Source organism: Cololabis saira, chromosome 18 (genome assembly GCF_033807715.1).
Source record: "Cololabis saira isolate AMF1-May2022 chromosome 18, fColSai1.1, whole genome shotgun sequence".
Classification (NCBI taxonomy): domain Eukaryota; kingdom Metazoa; phylum Chordata; class Actinopteri; order Beloniformes; family Belonidae; genus Cololabis; species Cololabis saira.
In genome coordinates, this window is record NC_084604.1 from 2,799,447 (window position 1) to 2,822,803 (window position 23,357).

At 44.9% G+C, this 23,357-nt stretch overlaps 1 protein-coding gene across 3 annotated transcripts in view; it reads right to left on the reverse strand.

Moving 5' to 3' along the window:
* Positions 1-18,234, reverse strand: part of cdk19 (cyclin dependent kinase 19) — a 109,108-nt gene extending 90,874 nt beyond the window's left edge. For all 3 annotated transcript variants that reach the window (XM_061746545.1, XM_061746544.1, XM_061746543.1), the window contains exons 1-2: positions 17,994-18,234; positions 7,126-7,201 (exon numbers count right to left, since the gene is read on the reverse strand). In XM_061746545.1, coding sequence (XP_061602529.1) covers positions 7,126-7,201; positions 17,994-18,121 — 204 coding nt within the window. In that variant the 5' untranslated portion in view covers positions 18,122-18,234. The remainder of the gene's footprint in view (positions 1-7,125; positions 7,202-17,993) is intronic.
* Between the last annotated feature and the right edge of the window lie 5,123 nt (positions 18,235-23,357).

Below are 23,357 nucleotides of genomic sequence, written 5' to 3' on the forward strand. Positions count from 1 at the left end.
CAAATGTAGATTTTTTTAAGACCAAACCCTGTTTGACCCATTGGAGAAATGAGTTAAAGCTCTTGAGTAAATCCTTGAGTCTTGTTAAAGAAAAGAAAGCCCTTAAACTGTTTTCTTTACTTGAAAGATATGATTTAATATAAGATGGCCCTTGTGAGTTATTTTTTATTTCTTTTTTTATTTTATGCTGTACAATAATTAGATTCTCCGGGCCTGATTTACTAAAGGTTTGCGTGCGTAAAAACGTGTGCAAACTTGACATCACCCGCAAACCAATGTGCAAGCTGATCTACTAACAGCGTGCAAAGAGGACTGCGCCATCAAAATGGGGCGTACCCGCCAGAAAGCGCTAAATACTGGGAGGGGAAGATGCAAATTGCTCCATTTACCACGCGCAATGAGATTTACCAAGCCTGAAAGTTATTGCGGGAATTGTGATTGCGTCTGTATTTAAAACGTTCGAAAGGAAGGTGCTAATCTGTTGCTGCTGTTATTGTGGCAAGGAGGCGACATCCAAAATCAAAGAATACGCAGAGAGAGAGTCTTTATTCTGCTGCATGCTATTTTAAAAATGGTTGCACAAGTTTTATTAAAGGCCAATTTTTCTTTAGTTCTTCGCCTTATATCTTGCCACCTTCTTTTAACCTCATCTGCCGTTCTTTTTGTCTTACCAACTGCATTTATTCTATCGCAGATTTTCTCCCATATTGCGTTTCTTTTGGTAATGTTTAAATTTCTTTGCTGTAGTTCATGAATGTGTTTATTTGCCTCTTCCACTAATATCTCTAACTCCAACTCGTCAAATTTCATTTTGCGCTTGCGACTATCCTGCTTTCCATCCAAACTCTCCATGGCGCAAACCGTAAGACACGCAACACCTCATTTAAATACTGCGGTTTGCACCTGTTATCAATTGCACAAGTATTCTTAGTTGATCACCCGCAAAACACACAACAACAGCACGTGCAAACTTTTTCAGTGCACACGCAATTTAGTACTCTTTATTTAGGATCTTAGTAAATTGGGCCCTCAGTGTATATTTTGTAATACTGATGTTGCTCAACCCAAGGCAAAAGTTATGTAATTCTGATATGACTTTTATGTGCTTTGTTTGTTTGTATCTATCTTTCAATAAAAAAAAAAACATTCTGGTGTAAAACTAAAGTGAAGTTAAAGTGAGTTAACAAGGGGGAAGTTAACCTGCATGGGGAACTTTCTCCAGCTGAGAGCAGCAGTGCCAGCTGGGATCAGACCGAGAACAGCGATACTAGCGGCCAGAGCTAGAACTGCAGGTCACGTACGCGTTTAGTGTCTGTTTGAGAACGTGCCTGTCTAAGCAGGATACATGTGACGTCACGCATACGCGTTCTGAACTGCAAGCATAGATGGGCCCTAAATGTTTGCTGTGACCATCCACTGCCTTCAAAACACCATCAATTCATTTTGGGTTCACTCGTACAAAGTCAGGGATTTTTTGGGATCGTACTCAGCTAATGACCATCCATTTTATATGTAGGAAGCAACACAATCATTATCTGGAACCGTAACAGCTGTGTTGGAGGCTGAAAACTGGGGGAGGAGCAGCCCAACCCTTTCACAGGTCATATTCCACGGCAAGACTGAGCATCAGGAGATGATCACCAGCAGGTTCTCTCCCACGCAACAGTTTCAACGAGGCTGCCATGATGTGCTCGTCAAGCTCTTCTGAAGGAGCACAAAGATGCAGTCAACAGTAGGAACCATGGGAAGAGTGGTCATCCAGGGAAGTTCGTGCAACAGTGCAGCCGATGAAAGATGTGTTATGCTTACTTCCCATGCAAGATAAAAGACGTCCAGCAGTGCCATCAGCTTAGAACCAGCAGAAACCAGTGGAGGCTTTGAATGATGACTCACACGGGAGTATCTACGGTTCAGGTTTCGGCTGCAGAATGACTAATAACACCTCGGATCAACACGTTTTTACCGTAAAAGTGATAACAGACTGTTCTGGGTGTCCTTTCTTGAAGTTCCTGAGCACAACTGTGAGCTTTGCGCCAACATGGGACCCAACAACAATCCCATACAGAACCCTGTGTGTTTTTAAGCCCCTTTCTATGTCACATGGTCTTCACGTACAAATGTTGGCTGGGCAGGTACGCCCTGCTACTGTCTTCATAGGAGAACTGTGGCCGAAAAACCACCTGGACGACTTGGAGGCAAGTCAAAGCAAGTCAACTACACACGAAAACAAAACGTAACTGGATTGCAGCAACATGGCAGCAGTTCCTCTGCTCGGCCACCGCTTTGGATAAAAGTGTCTGCTAAACAATTCAATTCAATTCAATTCAATTTTATTTATACAGCGTCTAATACAACAAAAGTTGTCTCTAGACGCTTTCCAGAGACCTAGAACATAAACCCCCGAGCAATTATCACATAAACAATGGCAGGTAAAAACTCCCCTAGTGGGAGAAAAACCTTAAGCCAAACAGTGGCAAGAAAAACTCCCCTTTAGGAGGGAAGAAACCTGGACCAGTACCTGGCTCATAAGGGGGGACCCTCCTGCGGAGGGCCAGACTGGGGGGTCGGGGACGTCAACAGCACAGCAGGCAGGTGGAAGTAGCAACGGGATGACCGGGGGTGGGGACTGCAGGCCAGCACGCAGCTCCCGAAGCTCCGGCCCAATCAGCAAGCCCCAGGTTAGATTCAGGGTCGGGGAAAGGTTGAGAAGGGGCAGGGCCAGGGAGAGGAGTCTTGACGGACAAACCTCTCCCCGCCTGACCGGGCCGTTACCCTGCCCCTCTCACTCCCACTCTGCAGGTTCCGGTGTTGTGCATTCAGAGATGCTCTTCGCCACCAGCAGAGGATGCGGCACCATGTACAAAAGAGAAAAAAGAGAGAAGAAAAAGGGGGGCCAGCACAAGAAACTACAGGAGTGACTCTAACACACTAGAGTTTACACTACCTAGAGATTTACCAACACCAGCTAGAGGTTTACTAAACACTAACTATAGGCTTTACTAAACAGAAAGGTTTTAAGTTTAGTTTTAAAGGTGGAGGTGGTGTTAGCCTCCTTAACCCAGATTGGAAGTTGGTTCCATAGTAATGGTGCCTGATAGCAGAACGCCCGCCCTCCAAATCTACATTTGGATACTCTAGGAACTACGAGTAATCCTGCACTCTGAGAACGGAGAGCTCTGCCAGGAACATAAGGCACTATCAAATCTTGTAAATACTGTGGAGCTAAGCCGTTTTGGGCTTTATACGCAAGTAATAACATTTTTAATTGGATTCTGAATTTTACGGGTAGCCAATGGAGCGACGCTAACACTGGAGAGACGTGGTCTCTCCTGCTGATTCCTGTCAGTACTCGTGCTGCTGCATTTTGGATCAGCTGGAGCCTATTCAGCAAATGCATCACTCTGCGAGAGGATTTTCCTAATGTTTGCAATATTACGGAGATGGAAAAATGCTATTTTACAAACCTGATTAACATATGGTTTAAACGACAAATTGGTTCGGCACAAGCGGGACAGTCTTGTTGGCTAAGACAGGAGAGAGGAGCGCCGGAGGAGACTCCAGGACCTCTGCAGGAAAGCAGTTTTGTTACAAAGCAAGTTTGTACAAGCTCAGGTATGTAAGGGTCAAAGTACAAGATACAGTCAAACAATCCAGGCTGTTTTCTTGGAGATGGTTTGGTGCAGAGAGGGACAGAATACGCTTTTACTCATGATTTCTGTAACTTATTCATGACTCATTCTTGCAGATAACAGGTGGCATCGTGCGTCACGGCGGTAACATGTTACACCAGAGGACGTCCACTCCTTCACTGTGGTCAGAGCACGGCCCATTTCCTCCCGTTCACACTTCCTGCAATGGTGCAATGTAGCTGAAGCTGCAAGTCCATTTCTGAGTGAGAAATAAACACGAACCAGCGGTCTGACCTGGGTTTTGTCCTCAGCTTGGTGTCGGTCCAGTCACAAAATGTGACGTTTTTGCTACGGCTGCAAATGTCCAGAAATTTCTTGCTTCTAAATTCAGATAAAACAGAGGTTATCATTCTTGGTCCAGAGCATCTTAGGAAGGGACTGGATGGTGTTGTGATGGCTTCCAGTGCAACTGTGAGAAACCTTGGTGTTGTTTTCGATCAGGATTTGTCGTTTAAACCATATGTTAATCAGGTTTGTAAAATAGCGTTTTTCCATCTCCGTAATATTGCAAAAATTCAGAAAATCCTCTCGCAGAGTGATGCAGAAAAACTAGTTCATGCGTTTGTATCTTCTAGACTGGATTACTGTAATGTGTTGTTAGCAGGATGTCCAAGTAATTTGCTGAATAGGCTCCAGCTGATCCAGAATGCAGCAGCACGAGTGCTGACAGGAATCAGCAGGAGAGACCACGTCTCTCCAGTGTTAGCGTCGCTCAATTGGCTACCTGTAAAATTCAGAATTCAATTTAAAATTTTATTACTTGCATATAAATCCCAAAACGGCTTAGCTCCGCAGTATTTACAAGATTTGATAGTGCCTTATGTTCCTGGCCGAGCTCTCCGCTCCCAGGGTGCAGGTTTACTCGTAGTTCCTAGAGTATCTAAATGTAGATTTGGAGGGCGGGCGTTCTGCTATCAGGCACCATTACTATGGAACCAACTTCTAATCTGGGTTAAGGAGGCTGACACCACCTCCACCTTTAAAACTAAACTTAAAACCTTTCTGTTTAGTAAAGCCTATAGTTAGTGTTTAGTAAACCTCTAGCTGGTGTTGGTAAATCTCTAGGTAGTGTAAACTCTAGTGTGTTAGAGTCAGTAGTCATAGTTGCGGCTATAGAACAAGACTATAATAGTTAGTCTCAAATATAGCTTGGTGGTAGATATGCTGCTATAGGCTTATGCTGCAGGGGGTTTATTTATTATAAATATCTCATAGCTATCATTTTTGTCCATCGTTCCTGTAGTTTCTTGTGCCGGCCCCCCTTTTTTTCTTTTGTGCATGTTTGCAGGCCGGAGCTTCGGGAGGTACGTGCTGTGGTACCCTAACCCTAACCCACCCCCGGTCATCACGCTGCTAACCCTAACCCTAACCCTAACCCTAACCCTAACCCCGGTCATCCCGCTGCTGCTTCCACATGCCTGCTGTGTGCTGCTGACGTCCCCGACTCCCCCAGTCTGTTTTTCTTGCCACTGTTTGGCTTAAGGTTTTTCTCCCACTAGGGGAGTTTTTACCTGCCATTGTTTATGTAATAATTGCTCGGGGTTTATGTTTATGTTCTGGGTCTCTGGAAAGCGTCTAGAGACAACATCTGTTGTATTAGACGGTATACAAATAAAATTGAATTGAATTGAATTGAATTGAATTGAATTAATGTCTCCAACTTGATGACCGCATGCCCTGGCAGCAACTGGAACCGCCGGATAAAATTCGATCCACCTTCCAGTTTGGCCTCCACCCTTCTAGACTGACCATCTCTGTCCAGACCTCCACTGGGACTCCGCTCTGGTGAAGCCCTGGGGACTTTTCAGTGTTGGTATGATGGAGGATTCACGTAGAGCACGGTAGGGTTCACCAGAACTTTTGGAGACAATCGATTTCTCAAACATCTGGAAGTTGTCTTGATCAGAGAAAAGAACATGCATTCGTCTCGTGTTTCAGGCTTTGTATTTTCTGAAGAACTTCACCCTGGCCCAGATGTTTTTCTTGGAGAGATGTGGTTCTTTTCTAGCCGTTTTGACACCACGCTGTCATCTAAAAGTCCTGGCTTCTACAAACAATGTAGGTTACCGCGACAAAACCTGAAGCAGCAAACGCCTTAACACAAAATCTGCATCACTGCCACAACTGTAGTAGCCTAAACTTTTTATTTTTTAATTTAAAACACATCAGGAAAATTAAGTTATCTTCCAAAAGAAGTCTAAATGAAAAGTTGAGAAGTCTGTTTTTGTTTTCATTCATTTCATTCTGAAAGACACTTCTCTACAGTATTAAATAAAGTCTTTCTGAGAAGATTAAAAATGTTTCATCTTCTTCTTGCTTTACATACACACGGAGATGAATACGAGTCTGGATATTGAGAGTTTAAAGTGCTATAAATGGGCACAAAGCATAAAGCTGTAGTTCAGATCATTAATCATCTTGGCAGCAGCAAGTAGAGCAGACGTTTGAACGTTTCACACACTCATACAAGAAACACTGAGGTCCAGCAGCCACGGTAAAGACAGAGGACAACACTAGATTAAAAGACAGAGGACAACAATAGATTAAAGACAGAGGACAACACTAGATTAAAGACAGAAGACAACACTAGATCTGACTTCACAGCCACCGTCTTCATTTTAATATTCCTATCTCAAAAAATTTGAATATTCTGGGAATCTTAATCTTAAACTGTAAGCCATAATCATCAATATTAAAATAATAAAAGGCTTGCAATATTTCTGTTGATTTGTAATGAATCTAGAATGTATGACATTTTAGTTTTTTTAATTGCATTACAGAAAATAAAGAACTTTATCACAATATTCTAATTTTCTGAGACAGTCCTGTAGTTGTAAACATTTGGTTGTTTCAAATGACAGCTGAAGCTTTTGCCAGGAAATGATGACCATAAAAGGAACTGGGCCCTCTGTGATGTCATATGGAGCCCATGTCAGAAAAAAACTCTGGAATGAATTGCCCTCATCACCCTGAAAACTGAACATTTCGTACAAAGCAATATTACAACATGTTTACCAAATCTTTTTGAGCCTCACGTCACCTCTGGGATGACAGTTCATCTGAACAAGACTGTTGATAAGTTGGAAAATATGGAAACGTTAAACATGGACACTTTAATGCTCTCTGTGACTACAAAATGTGCATGACATCTGAGGAGTAGTTCCTGTTTTGTCCTCCGAAGTATCTTTAAAATTCCTGCAGCCTGTGTCATCATGACACTGTCAGATATCGTCCATATTTCTGAGAGGGAACCAAGACTGCATGTTTTCTTTCATGGCTATCTTGCATCTTGACAAAATTGCCAACTTGTCAAGAAAAAAAAACCCTGACTCTTGACCTGCAGATATCCACTAACACTTTAATCAGATGTAAGGACTTCATGTGATGTAAAGAAAAGCTTATTAAAGGCTGAAAACATAAAGGGAACATGACTTACAGCGATTTCCCTGCAGGCGGACATTGATATTCCAGTGCCTTCTATTTGTTTCAGTGCATATTCCTTTTCATCTTTCCTGTGGAGATAAAAAGAGAAAATGGGATGTTACTGAAGAGCTCAAGAGTTCTTCATCAGTTGGAAACCCAGCTCAGCAGGTCCCGGTTTGACCTTTTGGGGTTTCCTTGTCAAAGCTGGAGGTGTCCTGGCAGGAGGAGGGAGACAGCAGAGAGTCTCGGCCATAACAGATAGCCTTTTGGTGCTTTTCCACTAGAACCTACTCAGCCTGACTCGCCTCAGATGGTTCTTTTCCACTTGGGGTCTAACGTGCCGAGTAGATACTTTTCTGTATCTATTCTGCCGAGGTTCTAAGCTGCTGAGTCGGCTGTATCTGACATCATCACACTACAGGCCCCCGACTGCTCCAGGTGGTGATTGTTATGGAAAAGAAACCAGGCCGAGTTGAGTGGAGGCGAGCTTAGACGAGTAGAGCCGAGTAGGTCCTAGTGGAAGTGGTAGTCTCCTGCAGGACCGCTCTGCTACGATCCACACCATCGCTCTGCTGAAATTCACCCTTCATGCAGAGACAGAGAAAGCAAAGACAGAGAAGAAATGTGTCTCCTATTATGTTTTATCTCAGGACAGCCATTTGGCCTTGGGTCTCACACCTGAGCGTGAAAACCATGTAATAAGTGAAATGGGAACCAGCAGAGCTGACGGATGGATGGGCTGAGATAAGCTGGAGAGGAGAAAAGCAAGTACAGCCCATTAAAATCAGAGCGGGGAGGATTCAAATGTAAACATGGTGAGTGGACAAGATCCAGTAACAATGTCCCAGTCCTGCCTCCGCTGGTGCTGCTCCGTCCAGTCTTCTTTGTACTGGAGACGGCCACCGATTAACTGGAGCTCTCCGGCGCACACTATACTGACAACGGTCCGTCTTTTGCATGTAAACACCTGATTCCAGGTAAAGTAACATAGCCAAAGCGTTTGTCCATCAGTCTGCTGGGCAGACGTCCCCCAGACCTTCCATGGACGGGGACATGTCATTACCCGATGTGAGTCGCTACCCGATTTGAGTCACACATGCGCAGTGGCGTCCAACATCGTCGGCCATCTTGGAAAGCAACATACGGCAACGCCACTTGGACAAACTGTGTTAGTTTATACCATTCCCAACTGAAAACATATGAACATATCTATGCATCTCTCTCTATATATGATCATATCTAAACACACACACACACTATATATATATATATATATATATATATATATATATATATATACATACATACATACTACTCACAATAAGTTAGGGATATTGTGAGAGACTTTTTTATTTTATTTTTATTGCCTAAATTTTTGGGGTAATATTAAACTAATGAAAATGGTGTTTCTTCTCATTCATCATTAGTGATGTCACTAATATCAAAGGGAACTTTTACTTATTTCATTAAAATTCAGACCAAATTGGAAAAGCTAAATAAATAAATAAAGTTTAAGTTTAAGCAATCATGTACATAATAATATCCCTAACTTATTGTGAGTAGTGTATATCAAAACAAGTGTGTGTTTAGATCTTGTCTATCCTGAAAGTTGTCCAAGTGGTGTTGCCGTATGTTGCTTTCCAAGATGGCCGACGATGTTGGACGCGACTGCGCATGTGTGACTCAAATCGGGTAGTGACTCACATCAGGTAATGACAGGACACTCACTGACAATCTTAAATCAAAGGCCAAAGAAAATGAGAGAATCAAGGGGTAGCAGTGGTCCAGAGTCCAGAACTGGTGGACCTGCTGTAGTAGAACCTCCAGCTGTCCACGAACAAACCTGCAAGCCTCAACCAACCAGAACAACGGCCCACATTTCCTCCCCAGCCATGGGAGAGACAGGAAACCACAACTTCAGGTCTTGTTGCTTAAGGTGGCCCTTCAAGCACATGGTTTTTACCAACTGTTCTGCATGCTTAGACTGTATTTTGTTCAGTAAATAATGGCCCTTTTCCACTAGTATCTACTCAGCGCTTCTACCCACCACCCCCCCCGTCTTGCTCTTTTCCACTACGGGCCGAGGCGGGTGGAGCCGCGCCAAGCAGATACTTTTTCTGTACCGAGGCTGCCCAGGTTCTAACTGGGCTGAGCCGGCACTATATCTGACGTCACCACCCTCCTCGCCACTGATTGGTCGGGGGGCGGGGCCGTCACCACCCTCCATGCCACTGATTGGTCGGGGGGCGGGGCCGTCAGACGTTTGAATCAGGAAGCGGGAGTCAGCGCGAGAGCGGCTCGCAGCGATTTTATTATACAGCGCAAAATGTCTGTTTGGTGATCCAACTCTGAGGTGCAGATGTTCATAAACCTGGGGGCTGACGAGAGAATTAAAAAGGGATGTAGACGGGCGATAAGGAACGACCAGATCCAAAGGAGGTCTGTTTTACTCTCAGCCGCTCGCGGCTCCAGCTGATTTCTGATCAGCGCCGACACAAACAAAGGAGTTGCACAATCGAGTACGTCACAGCAGCTTCACACCAACCTGCCCACTTCTCACCTGGGGGTGGAAAAACAAAACAAAACGGGTGGAGCCGGGACGAGGTGTGACGAGCCGTCCCGAGGCAAGTCGGGCTGAGTGGGTACTAGTGGAAAAGCGCCATAATGGATCAACCACGTGGTGTAGGTCTGGTGAATGGTTTTCTGGGGTGTATTGCGATCTTGGTGCTTTAATTCTGAACGTCTTGTAGAAGTGAGACATGATTTATAACAACCGTGACACAGCAGTACTCCTGATGAAAGAGCATCACATTTCACTTCTTCAGGTAAAGGGATGCTGGCTTTGAGCAACATCTTTCTGATTCCAGATGTGGGAGCACCAAGAATGCCAGTTTGCACAAGGGGACAATCCATCCTTCTCAAATACATGCAACAAACTGGACGTACCCTCGAGTCTGCTGGGAGACGGTTGTTGCTGAAGCATTGGTGTGAAGTTACGAAACTGGGGTGAATCCTTTCTGGTGCTGTATGCAGAGAAGTAGCAGTTCACTGGTTTGGTTTAACTCATCTTTAACTGGGATGACTTTAAGAACATGTGCAACCAGTGACAAAACAGACGGCTGTATCCAATTTGCATTTGAGGTGAGCCACAGTTGAATGCAGTGTGTTGTACTAAGCTTTGCCTTGTTTGATAAGAGACGCTGGTGCTGAACTGCTGCTGAGATAACGCATGACAGCCGACATCATCCTGCAGGTAAAGCAGGGAGGGGATCACCCTCACATCCATCAGCTCTAGCAGTTTAAACCAAAATGCAGCAGGACTTCTCTTCTCAGTGACTTCACATTCATTTGTTTATATACAGTACATTGGTTTTTCACTTGAACCGTTGCTACGGGAGCAACTCGGCGGCAGCAGGGACGTGGCACTAACAATAAGCCTATAATTTCAAGCAGATGATGAGAATGAGGATTTTTTACAAAAGGCAGAGTCCTTTTCAAACACTTTGTAAGGAAAACACTGTTCTTCAACAAAAGATTAAAAGAGATTTGCACATGTTAGACACTGAAATGGATCTGGAGGAACCTCATCGTGAAAAGGATAAGCGCTCCAGCGTCAGCTGGACACCAGGGATCTCTGATCCCTAGATGATCCCTAGATGATCCCTCAGATCATCCCTAGATGATTCCTCAGATCATCCCTAGATGATCCCTCAGATCATCCCTAGATGATTCCTCAGATCATCCCTAGATGACAGCTGATGGAATCATAGACAAGGATTACTGGGGAAAATCTTAGTTTGCACTGCAACTAAGAGCCACATTCACAACTGATGATTAAGACTTCTCTGCGCCCATCAGAAGCCTTGTTTTGGTTTTGACCAGAGGCAACATCTCTGGGCTCAGAGGCATCTGAGGTGGACTACCGTGCATGGAAACGTGTACCTTGGTCAGAGGAGTCAGTATTCCTGATCTTTTATGGAGGAAATGGGCACCATGTGCTCTGGGTCAAAGACAAAAAGGATCATCCAGACTGTTATAGTCTACAAGTCCAAAAGCCAGACTGACGGTCTGACTTTTGGTGTTAACTGTCTGATGTTAATTTATTCTGCGTTTTTGCATCAGTGTTATTGGCAGAGCATATTTCCACCTCTGAGGTACAGAAAAATACACTGAGACATATTATCCAAGTCCCAGAGCCAGCTTCAGCAGCCAGACAGCGAGCCAAGGCCCGTGGCTTCTGCTGCTGGCCGAACCCCTCCACATCGGACCGGTGGGGGCCGTCCTGCAGGTTTGGGGTTTAACAAGCCTTTTATTGGTAAAAAGAAGAAAACAACTTGATCCGGATGGACAGGACTGTGATGGAAACTGAAAGCTGAACTGACACCTTATCAATATTCTGGGGATTTCTGCGCATCCAGCGCCTGCCTATCCCAGCTCTATGGGGCCTCACTCCCCCATCTCAGAATGTCTTGGACTGCCATACCTAGCCCTGTTCACATGTCAGGCTACAATGTCAGGCTACAATCTGTGTACAATCGGTTTTTGTATTACTGTACTGTGGGTTGTTTTTTTTTCTGCACATCTATATATTATTTTGTACAGCCATGCACTTGTGGGTGGGTTGGGGTTTAAAAAATGGCATATTTGATAGGGTTGGTTTTGATGTCTGTTTTTTACCATTTTATTATTGCCAAAAAAAACACCAATAAAAAGATTTATAAAAAAATAAAAGAAGAAGAAAACAAAACACAAAATACCAGACTTCTACAGGAGATCCTTCAGACCTCTACAGGAGATCCTTCAGACTTCTACAGGAGATCCTTCAGACCTCTACAGGAGATCCTTCAGACCTCTGCAGGAGATCCTTCAGACCTCTGCAGGAGATCCTTCAGACCTCTGCAGGAGATCCTTCAGACCTCTACAGGAGATCCTTCAGACCTCTGCAGGAGATCCTTCAGACCTCTACAGGAGATCCTTCAGACTTCTACAGAAGATCCTTCAGACCTCTACAGGAGATCCTTCAGACCTGTACAGGAGATCCTTCAGACTTCTACAGGAGATCCTTCAGACCTCTGCAGGAGATCCTTCAGACCTCTACAGGAGATCCTTCAGACCTCTGCAGGAGATCCTTCAGACCTCTGCAGGAGATCCTTCAGACCTCTGCAGGAGATCCTTCAGACCTCTACAGGAGATCCTTCATACCATCAAGGCAACAATCCAAACTAAGAAAAAGGCTCAAAACAGGTGCAGGTCCTGCAGGTGGGGAGCCCACCTGAACGCTGAACTCAGTAAGACCACATGGGTAAGGGCATGGTCACTGATGAGCCCCTCCCCCAGGCCTCGCTCATCCCCCAGGCCTTGCTCCACGGTGGGACCCCGGTGACCTTACTTCGGGGGAGGATATTGAAGCCTTTATTTATTGAACTTTATATAAATCTATTGAGTAATATCAAAAGGAGATGATTGTGGATTTTCAGATTGTTGCTTTCCATCATGGAGAAGAAGTGGAGGTGGTGGAGGAGAATAAATACCTTGTGTTCACCTGGACGACAGACTGAACTGGAGATACAACACTGATGATGTTTATAAGAAAGGATAGGGCAGATGTTACTTCTTGAGGAAGCTGAGGTCCTTCAGAATTTGCAGCAAGATGTTGAGTATCTTAGGGTAGGTGGTTCAGTTGATAGAGCGTTCGTCCATGGACCTGAAGGTCAGTGCTTCGAGCCCTAGTTCCTCCTGTGTCCACCAAGACACTGACTGCGTTTACATGCAGTCAATAACCCTTTTAAAACCCCAAAATTGGCAATAACCCGGTTTTGCACGGCCATGTAAACACCAATAACCCCTTTGAATAATCCGAATTTGCTTATATTCAGGTTTTTAAAAACCTGAATATGACCCCTGGGTTACTCCTTCTAAAACCCGAATATTCGGTCATGTAAACGCCAAACGGAATATCCCCATCAAACGGAACAGGAATTTGTTTTCTGCGCATGCTCTGTTCACAAGGAATCCTGGTCTTTTGAGTCCAGGAAGTTCTTATAAACACGGAGAAACCAAGACCAGGAGGAGACTAATCACTTCATAAATGTAATGAAGGATATGAACATTTCTGCATTTGTAGACGGTAGAAAGTACTGGGATAGCGAGATTTACAAGAAGGTGAGAGAAAAGTTGCGCGAAGCAGCATTTGTTTTGAATTTGGATACAGGAAGAAGAAGCGGAAATGACGGGAATTGCATCATGACGTTCTCCGCGCGTCGCTGGTTTGATCCAGATATCCCGAATGATTAATTACCATGTAAACGGAATATTCCCAATGTTTCAGTAACTGGAATATTAGCAATAACCCAAATTTTTACTGCATGTAAACGTAGTCACTGTCAGGCAGCTCCGCAGACAACCGGTGAACTGAACAGTCCTGAAAGTCCTTCAGATCGCCACGGGGTTCCTTCAGACCTCTACAGGAGACCCTTCAGACCTCTACAGGAGATCCTTCAGACCTCCACGGGCGATCCTCCACACCTCCACGGGAGATCCTCCAGACCTCCACGGGAGACCCTTCAGACCTCTACGGGAGACCCTTCAGACCTCTACAGGAGATCCTTCAGAACTCTACGGGAGATCCTTCAGACCTCTACAGGAGATCCTTCAGACCTCTATGGGAGATCCTTCAGACCTCTACAGGAGATCCTTCAGACCTCTACGGGAGATCCTTCAGAACTCTACGGGAGACCCTTCAGACCTTTACAGGAGATCCTTCAGACCTCTACGGGATACCCTTCAGACCTCTACAGGAGACCCTTCAGACCTCTACAGGAGATCCTTCAGACCTCTACGGGAGACCCTTCAGACCTCTACGGGAGACCCTTCAGACCTCTACAGTAGACCCTTCAGACCTCTACAGGAGATCCTTCAGACATCTACAGGAGACCCTTCAGACCTCTACAGGAGATCCTCTAGACCTCTACAGGAGACCCTTCAGACCTCTACGGGAGACCCTTCAGACCTCTACAGGAGACCCTTCAGACCTCTACAGGAGACCCTTCAGACCTCTACGGGAGATCCTAAAGACCTCTACAGGAGACCCTTCAGACATCTACGGGAGATCCTCCAGACCTCCACGGGAGACCCTTCAGACCTCTACGGGAGACCCTTCAGACCTCTACAGGAGATCCTTCAGAACTCTACGGGAGATCCTTCAGACCTCTACAGGAGATCCTTCAGACCTCTACAGGAGACCCTTCAGACCTCTACAGGAGATCCTTCAGACCTCTACGGGAGACCCTTCAGACCTCTACGGGAGACCCTTCAGACCTCTACGGGAGACCCTTCAGACCTCTACGGGAGACCCTTCAGACCTCTACAGTAGACCCTTCAGACCTCTACAGGAGATCCTTCAGACATCTACAGGAGACCCTTCAGACCTCTACAGGAGATCCTCTAGACCTCTACAGGAGATCCTCCAGACCTCTACAGGAGACCCTTCAGACCTCTACGGGAGACCCTTCAGACCTCTACAGGAGACCCTTCAGACCTCTACAGGAGACCCTTCAGACCTCTACGGGAGATCCTAAAGACCTCTACAGGAGACCCTTCAGACCTCTACAGGAGATCCTTCAGACCTCTACGGGAGACCCTTCAGACCTCTACAGGAGATCCTTCAGACCTCTACAGGAGATCCTTCAGACCTCTACAGGAGACCCTTCAGACCTCTACAGGAGATCCTTCAGACCTCTACAGGAGATCCTTCAGACCTCTACAGGAGACCCTTCAGACCTCTACAGGAGACCCTTCAGACCTCTACAGGAGATCCTTCAGACCTCTACAGGAGATCCTTCAGACTTCTACGGGAGATCCTTCAGACCTCTACGGGAGATCCTTCAGACCTCTACAGGAGATCCTAAAGACCTCTACAGGAGACCCTTCAGACCTCTACAGGAGACCCTTCAGACCTCTACAGGAGATCCTAAAGACCTCTACAGGAGACCCTTCAGACCTCTACGGGAGACCCTTCCTGCCACAGCAGTAACACTCAATGTTGAATCTCTGAAGAGACTGAAATCATGATGGGTGGGTGTATGGATGGATGGATGGATGGATGGTAAAAGCTTTGTTGTCCCCTTTTTTGAGAATGTTGAAGTTCTATATGTAAACATTTATTTATTTCAACAAATGAAATGAAGCTGATAAAAATATATATAAATCCTGGCTTCATTCTGTCTATAAAGAATAAAAAGTCAAAGTGAAAGTAAGAAATCAATATTTTTTGCATATTCAATAAACCTCAAATAAAATATAACCCTGGTATGTATGAGGGACCCTGGTATGTATGAGGGACCCTGGTATGTATGAAGGGACCCTGGTATGTATGAGGGACCCTGGTATGTATGAGGGACCCTGGTATGTATGAAGGGACCCTGGTATGTATGAGGGACCCTGGCATGTATGAGGGACCCTGATATGTATGAGGGACCCTGGTATGTATGAGGGACCCTGGTATGTATGAGGGGACCCTGATATGTATGAGGGACCCTGGTATGTATGAGGGGACCCTGGTATGTATGAGGGACCCTGGTATGTATGAAGGGACCCTGGTATGTATGAGGGACCCTGGTATGTATGAGGGACCCTGGTATGTATGAGGGGACCCTGGTATGTATGAGGGACCCTGGTATGTATGAGGGGACCCTGATATGTATGAGGGACCCTGGTATGTATGAGGGGACCCTGGTATGTATGAGGGGACCCTGGTATGTATGAGGGACCCTGGTATGTATGAGGGGACCCTGGTATGTATGAAGGGACCCTGGTATCTATGAGGGACCCTGGTATGTATGAGGGGACCCTGATATGTATGAGGGACCCTGATATGTATGAGGGACCCTGGTATGTATGAAGGGACCCTGGTATGTATGAGGGACCCTGGTATGTATGAGGGACCCTGATATGTATGAGGGACCCTGGTATGTATGAGGGACCCTGGTATGTATGAGGGGACCCTGATATGTATGAGGGACCCTGATATGTATGAGGGACCCTGGTATGTATGAAGGGACCCTGGTATGTGTGAGGGACCCTGGTATGTATGAGGGGACCCTGGTATGTATGAGGGACCCTGGTATGTATGAGGGGACCCTGGTATGTATGAGGGACCCTGGTATGTATGAGGGGACCCTGGTATGTATGAGGGGACCCTGGTATGTATGAGGGGACCCTGGTATGTATGAGGGACCCTGGTATGTATGAGGGACCCTGGTATGTATGAAGGGGACCCTGGTATGTATGAGGGACCCTGGTATGTATGAGGGGACCCTGGTATGTATGAGGGACCCTGGTATGTATGAGGGGACCCTGGTATGTATGAGGGGACCCTGGTATGTATGAAGGGGACCCTGGTATGTATGAGGGACCCTGGTATGTATGAGGGGACCCTGGTATGTATGAGGGACCCTGGTATGTATGAGGGACCCTGGTATGTATGAGGGACCCTGGTATGTATGAGGGACCCTGGTATGTATGAGGGACCCTGGTATGTATGAGGGGACCCTGGTATGAGGGACCCTGGTATGTATGAGGGACCCTGGTATGTATGAGGGGACCCTGGTATGTATGAGGGACCCTGGTATGTATGAGGGGACCCTGGTGTGTATGAGGGACCCTGGTATGTATGAAGGGACCCTGGTATGTATGAGGGACCCTGGCATGTATGAGGGGCTAGGCCGAGGGGCCGCGGGCCCCCGAGTCCTGCCAGGCCCCTGGGCCTCGACCCCCCACAGACTTAGAGCCTGAATTATGGTTCTGCGTCAAACCAACGCAGAGCACACGCCGTCACCGTGACGCCGTCGTGAACCTTCGGACTTCTCCGTCACTCCATTTCTCTGCGGTGCAGTTCCCCCCGTGACCACTAGTTAGCGATCTTTTCCTGAATGGTTTATCAGACTTTTTCCGGTCACAGTGAATCAAAGAGATAAGGACAACTATTGTGCAAAAAAACTAAATAAAAAAATCACACATACACGAAGAAATGAGCGCTGAAAGTTCACGACTGCTTCAAACCGGAAACCAGAAATGCGTTGCTACCAAGTGAACCAATCACAGCCCTCTCGTCTGCGTGTGGTCTGCGTCGCCTCAACGCGTAGTTACAATTTTTGGGAGGTGACGTCGTCAGTGACGTCGTCAGTGACGGCGTCAGTGACGGCGTGTGGTCTGCGTCGACGTGTACCACACGCCGTAGGCACGGCGTCGTTTTGACGCAGAACCAGAACTCAACAGGACGGGGACGGTAGAGTCCCCACGGTTCAGGGAAGGAAATGTCTTTAAAAGTCCAGATTGTGTGATGTGAAAGACTTGGAACCAGACTGGAACCGTCAGTGAGGACGAGCTCAGAAAAGAGACACCAGCTGCAGACCCCACCAGGACAGACAGCGGTGTCCCCACCAGGACAGACAACGGTGTCCCCACCAGGACAGACAGTGGTGTCCCCACCAGGACAGGCAGCGGTGTCCCCACCAGGACAGACAGCAGTGTCCCCACCAGGACAGACAGCGGTGTCCCCACCAGGACAGACAGTGGTGCCCCCCCCCCCCACCAGGACAGACCGAGGACAGGTCGTGTCCCACTGACCGGAACTCGACATCACGGCGCCTCTCACGCGCGTGCGTGGGGGAGGAGGTGTGTGCGTGCGTCCCATGAAAACAACAACACAGCGCGGGCTCCGCTCATGGATGTTTATTATTAACGGTTCCGCTCCGCGGAGCTCCGAACCACTGTCCACACATGCGGGACCAGCGTGTCCCCAGCACTGTGTCCCCAGCAGCGTGTCCCCAGCACTGTGTCCCCAGCAGGTTCTCGCGGGAGCGGACGGTTCGCGGTTCTTACCCGTCTTTGCGCTTAGCCTTATAAACGTGCCCGTAGGTGCCTCGACCCACTTTGCAACCTTCATATTCGAACAGATCTTCCACCTTCTCCCTCTCGGCTGCCAGCTTTGTTTTGAAGTCGTAATCCATTTCAACCCATAAATACGTATTAATTTACAATAAAATAAAATATTAATTATTACATGCATTAATTAAATAATCTGGTCGTTTTATTCCCCCACCATTTCCTTGTTTGGGATTTTGGTCTGCTCCGCTTAATGTTCACTGGCTCGTTGACGTTTCTAATTGGCGCCCAGGGCTTTCTGGGTAATGTAGTTCCGACGAGCCCTTCGCGCCGTTAGCCAGCGAGCAAAACAACAACTTGGGAAACTACAACCCGCGTTTCTCGCTGCGGGTTGCTGCACTTTGCGTGCTACTGATCATTCTTCAAAAATGCACAGAAGACATTTGAGTTTATGGACGCCTTCTGTCTGACAGAAGAGCTGTAAAGCAATACGGACAAATAATGATTATAATAATAATAATAACAATAATAATAATAATAATAATAATAATAATAATAATAGTAGTAGTAGTAGTAGTAGTAGTAAATGTATTGTTAGTGCCATTCTATGGCATTTTCCAAAAATCTATTTCTAAAAAAATCTTTTAATGTTTTGCTATTTAATTCACAAATATTGTTTTGGGGTTTTTTGGGGCAATAAATACTCAACAAAACTGTGTCATACAATCCAACACGTAAAGGGGATAAACATAACATAAACAATCATATGAATAGGTGTCTGTAGTCACATCTAAAGTCAAAAACTTTGAGGTAATTGGTGTCACTTGGTTTCTTCAGATTTTACACACAGTACTGTGACATCACAGACACAGGTCCCAGTAAAATTATTCAGTTTTTCCGTCTGTGTTACCATTTATTTTCACATCTGCATTTTCTGTGCGTGAAAGTGTGGAGGAGAAAGCTGCGAGACGAAAGTAAAGAAAGACACAACCCAGAGAGGAAAGGGGCCTCAGTGATGTCGTGTTTGACTCCGTAGCTGTGGCGTTGTATTTCTGTGGTACTTTGACAAAGACGCTAACACAGACATCGTGTCTGTGCATGTTTGGGATACAACATTACACGACACAACGTGACTCGACAGATGTTACCCAACACCTGGCAGTAATTCAAGACTTTTATATTGAAATAATACTCCTCCTAATACGAAATAAGTCAGTGCAATATATATATATATATATATATATATATATATATATATATATATATATATATATATATATATATATATATTTATTTTTTATTTTTTTTTTTCAATTTTTTTATATGACTCTTTTTACCTTTTTTATGTAGCACTTTGAGATTCACCAAATGGAAAGTGCATTATAAATTAAATTCATTATTATTATTATTATTATTATTATTATTATTATTATTATTATTATTATTATTATTATTATTATTATTATTATCTTCATCTATAATTATAAATCAATATTCCGTCTTTATTGAGGTTCTAATGTTAAACGTATTACATCCAAGTAACAATATGTGAAAACTGAAAGATACAAATCACACACTCTGTACCAAGTCCACAACTTTACACAGTTTTCTGAGGTCATAATAAAACGTCTTTGACATATTTTGGTCAAAATACCACAGAAATACGGTACAAAAGCTCCCCGTTTAACCACGTATATCCAGCTGGGTTTGAGTGGGTGGAGTCAGTCACTTGACTTGACCCCACCGCTCTTGAAAACCGAACTTTGTTATTCTCTTTCCAACTTAATGGAACAGCAACTGTTTGTATGACAGGAGCATGCGTGAAGTTAAAGATGGGAATGTTGGATGACTTTGGGGTTTGTGATGTCACAGAACTGAGCAGCTCTGAACTGCTGATTGGATGTTCAGAGTCAGGATAACCAGGACTACCTGACAGGGTGCTGTTATGTTCTTATGCACAGAGAAAACATTTAAAAAAAATGTTCCCATGATATGAAAAAAAAAGAAAACAGCTGAAAGCAAACATAAAACAAAACAGATGGTTTTGTTTTAAGCAAAAAAAACGGATGGTTTTGTTTTTAAGATTAAGATTCCCAGAATATTCAAATTTTTTGAGATAGGATATTTGAGTTTTCTTAAGCTGTAAGCCATGATCAGCAATATTAAAATAATAAAAGGCTTGCAATATTTCAGCTGATTTGTAATGAATCCAGAATGTATGATGTTTTTGTTTTTGTAATTGAATTACAGAAAATCACAATATTCTAATTTTCTGAGACAGTCCTGTAAATACGATTGTTTTTTTCAAAGATACCAATAATCACGCGTAGTTGCTCTGTACTTTCATGTGTGATTTTACTGCAGTCAGGATCTATTCTTTCTGTTCTCATGTTTTCAAGTGGTAATTGTATACTGAGTAAAGACACAACAATAACTGGGGGGCCCAACGGCCTCAGGCCTCGCTCACAAACATTAAAACATAAAAAAGTCAACATCCTGCCAGAAGAAGGAAAGAAAAAAGAGAGAAAGTCAAATAAACCAGACCAAAGACAGTGATGCAGGTCTTCCACATTAGTCTTTTCTGTATCTTTACAAGAAAACATTACAGAAAGAGACGCCTCCTTTACTGACTTTGTGATGATATATTTTGAAGAGGTTCAAGTGTGGAAGGAAGTTATTCCAGTAACAGAGCACACTGGGGCCTTGAGAAGAGCGTGTTGGGTGAGGGATGATGCAGAGGTTTCTGCCTGATTAAGAAGCTCCTGGGTGATTTCAAAGCAAACAACAGTATTTCCCCTCAGTGGTTTAGCGGTCCAGTTGTTCTCCAACGCTTCTGACATCACAACATGACACCAGGGGCTTTGAAGGCCCAGGCAGATCCAGTTTTTTTAAAGCTTCATTCGTCGGCTGGACGTTTGTTTCCCTGGATGAAAAGATGCCAACATGTGGGTGAGTGGAACGAGAGTAAGATTTGGTTTTATTTAAAAAAAATCAATCGGTCAAGATAATTGGTGCCTCATTACAGGTCAACACAGCTGTAATTCTGATTTTAATTGAAAAGCAGAAAACATTTCAACATTAAAACAAGGTTGTTGAGAATAAATCCACAGAAGAAGATCAGATACAACCTGGCTGCCGAACCGGGGGAAACGCAGAGATGTGCTTGAAGCCTCCAGGGAAGGTGTTTTGGTGCTGTGTTTGTTGCCTGGTAACAACCGGGGTGGTGACATCACATGCAGCGCTGACAGGTGAGGCAGGTGAGCTCCGTCAGCAGGAAGCAGGGACAGTAACTCACAGCCAGCAGACATGGGAAAGAAACCCAACAGGAAGTCGGCCATTTTCAATTAATCGTGTAATTTTGGCGCAATTTACGCCATTTCTTCAGCCGTTTATGCGGTTCGAACCGTAACGTGCAGCCAGGTGTGTTATACAGGACTGTCTCAGAAAATTAGAATATTGTGATAAAGTTCTTTATTTTCTGTAATGCAATTAAAAAAACAAAAATGTCATACATTCTGGATTCATTACAAATCAACTGAAATATTGCAAGCCTTTTATTATTTTAATATTGCTGATTATGGTTTACAGTTTAAGATTAAGATTCCCAGAATATTCAAATTTTTTGAGATGGGATATTTGAGTTTTCTTAAGCTGTAAGCCATGACCAGCAATATTAAAATAATAAAAGGCTTGCAATATTTCAGTTGATTTGTAATGAATGAATGCTTCCGCCTGCCTGCACCCCGCCCCCCCTCTGGTCATCCCGCTACTCCTTCCACATGACTGTTGTGTGCTGCTGACGCCCCCCCCTCTGGTCATCCCGCTGCTGCTTCCACATGACTGTTGTGTGCTGCTGACGCCCCCCCCCCCCACCTCTGGTCATCCCGCTGCTGCTTCCACCTGCCTGCTGTGTGCTGTCGACGTCCCTGACTCCCCCAGTCTGGCCTTCGGCAGGAGGGTCCCCCCTTATGAGCCTGGTCCTGCTCAAGGTTTCTTCCCTCCTAAAGGGGAGTTTTTCTTGCCACTGTTTGGCTTAAGGCTTTTCTCCCACTAAGGGAGTTTTTACCTGCCATTGTTTATATAATAATTGCTCGGGGGTTTATGTTTATGTTTATGTTCATGTTCTGGATCTCTGGAAAGCGTCTAGAGACAACATCTGTTGTATTAGACGCTATATAAATAAAATTGAATTGAATTGAATTGAAATTGAATTGAATCCAGAATGTATGACATTTTTGTTGACTGCATTACAGAAAATCACAATATTCAAATTTTCTGAGACAGTCCTGTACATCAAAATGTGCATCTAGATCCTGCGACGATGCGCATTACTTTTCTCAGTCAAAAGTGTTACCGTGGCGACGATAGACGCCAAAAAGCGTGCCCCCCCCCCCTTCATCTGATTGGTCCATATTTGATAGTTTCTACTTTCTGCCATAACTTTAGAATGGTTTGACATAAAGACTCGTGGGTGGTGTCATCGGACTCGGTTTTGAGTCATTGACCATAATTGCAAATTAGCCCCGCCCCTTATTCTGATTGGCGATATTTGATAGTTCCTATTTTCTGCCATAACTTTTGATTGGTTTGATGCTCTTTCACAGAAACCAGAGAAGGTTTGTGCAGCCTGTAATTCCCAGCACTTCATTCCCAACAATCCTCATATATCATCTTCAGCACTTCAGATTCTTTCATGTCATGTGCCAGTGATCTCGCCATGACAGTTGACAGGAGAAACCGCTCTGTTTGCTTATTACTGCCTTGTTTTCTCAACATGTCTTGTTCTAACTTGATTTGGGTCAGTGGGGTTAGTCTAGGCGTTACTCCCGGTGGCGTGATTACGCATCACAGCAGTTGTTAAAGAGCACCGGGTTTACCAGCGTAGATCTTTGAAGTAGCAGTATGGCTTCCAAAAAAAGCATTTAAAGATTTAAAGAAGATTTTTTTGAGTTTTTAACTGAAAAATATAAGTAGATACAGTAAATCTGTAGAAGTTGTAAAGACGTGGCCAAAGCTGCGACAACAGGCCGCCACCAGGACGGCGTCCTCTAGGATGGGAGGGACGATAACAATTGCCAAAATCACCCCAAACTGAGCATGGTTGCTGTCTTGAAATGCTTTCCAAATATGGAGAGAGCTTTGTTATACCCCACATAGTGCATTCAGTGTATCCCACAATACATCATGATAAGTAGTGTGGAAGCAATGGTCTCCCCCTCACCCACCAGCGATACGAGAGGTTTTATCCGTGCAGCGGCAACGACACAGCGATAAAGTGCGGTATCGGATGTTCCTGGCGCGTTGTGTCCTGCATAGTACTTCCCGCCGTAGTGACCGTGAAGTAGTAGTACTATGTAGTGA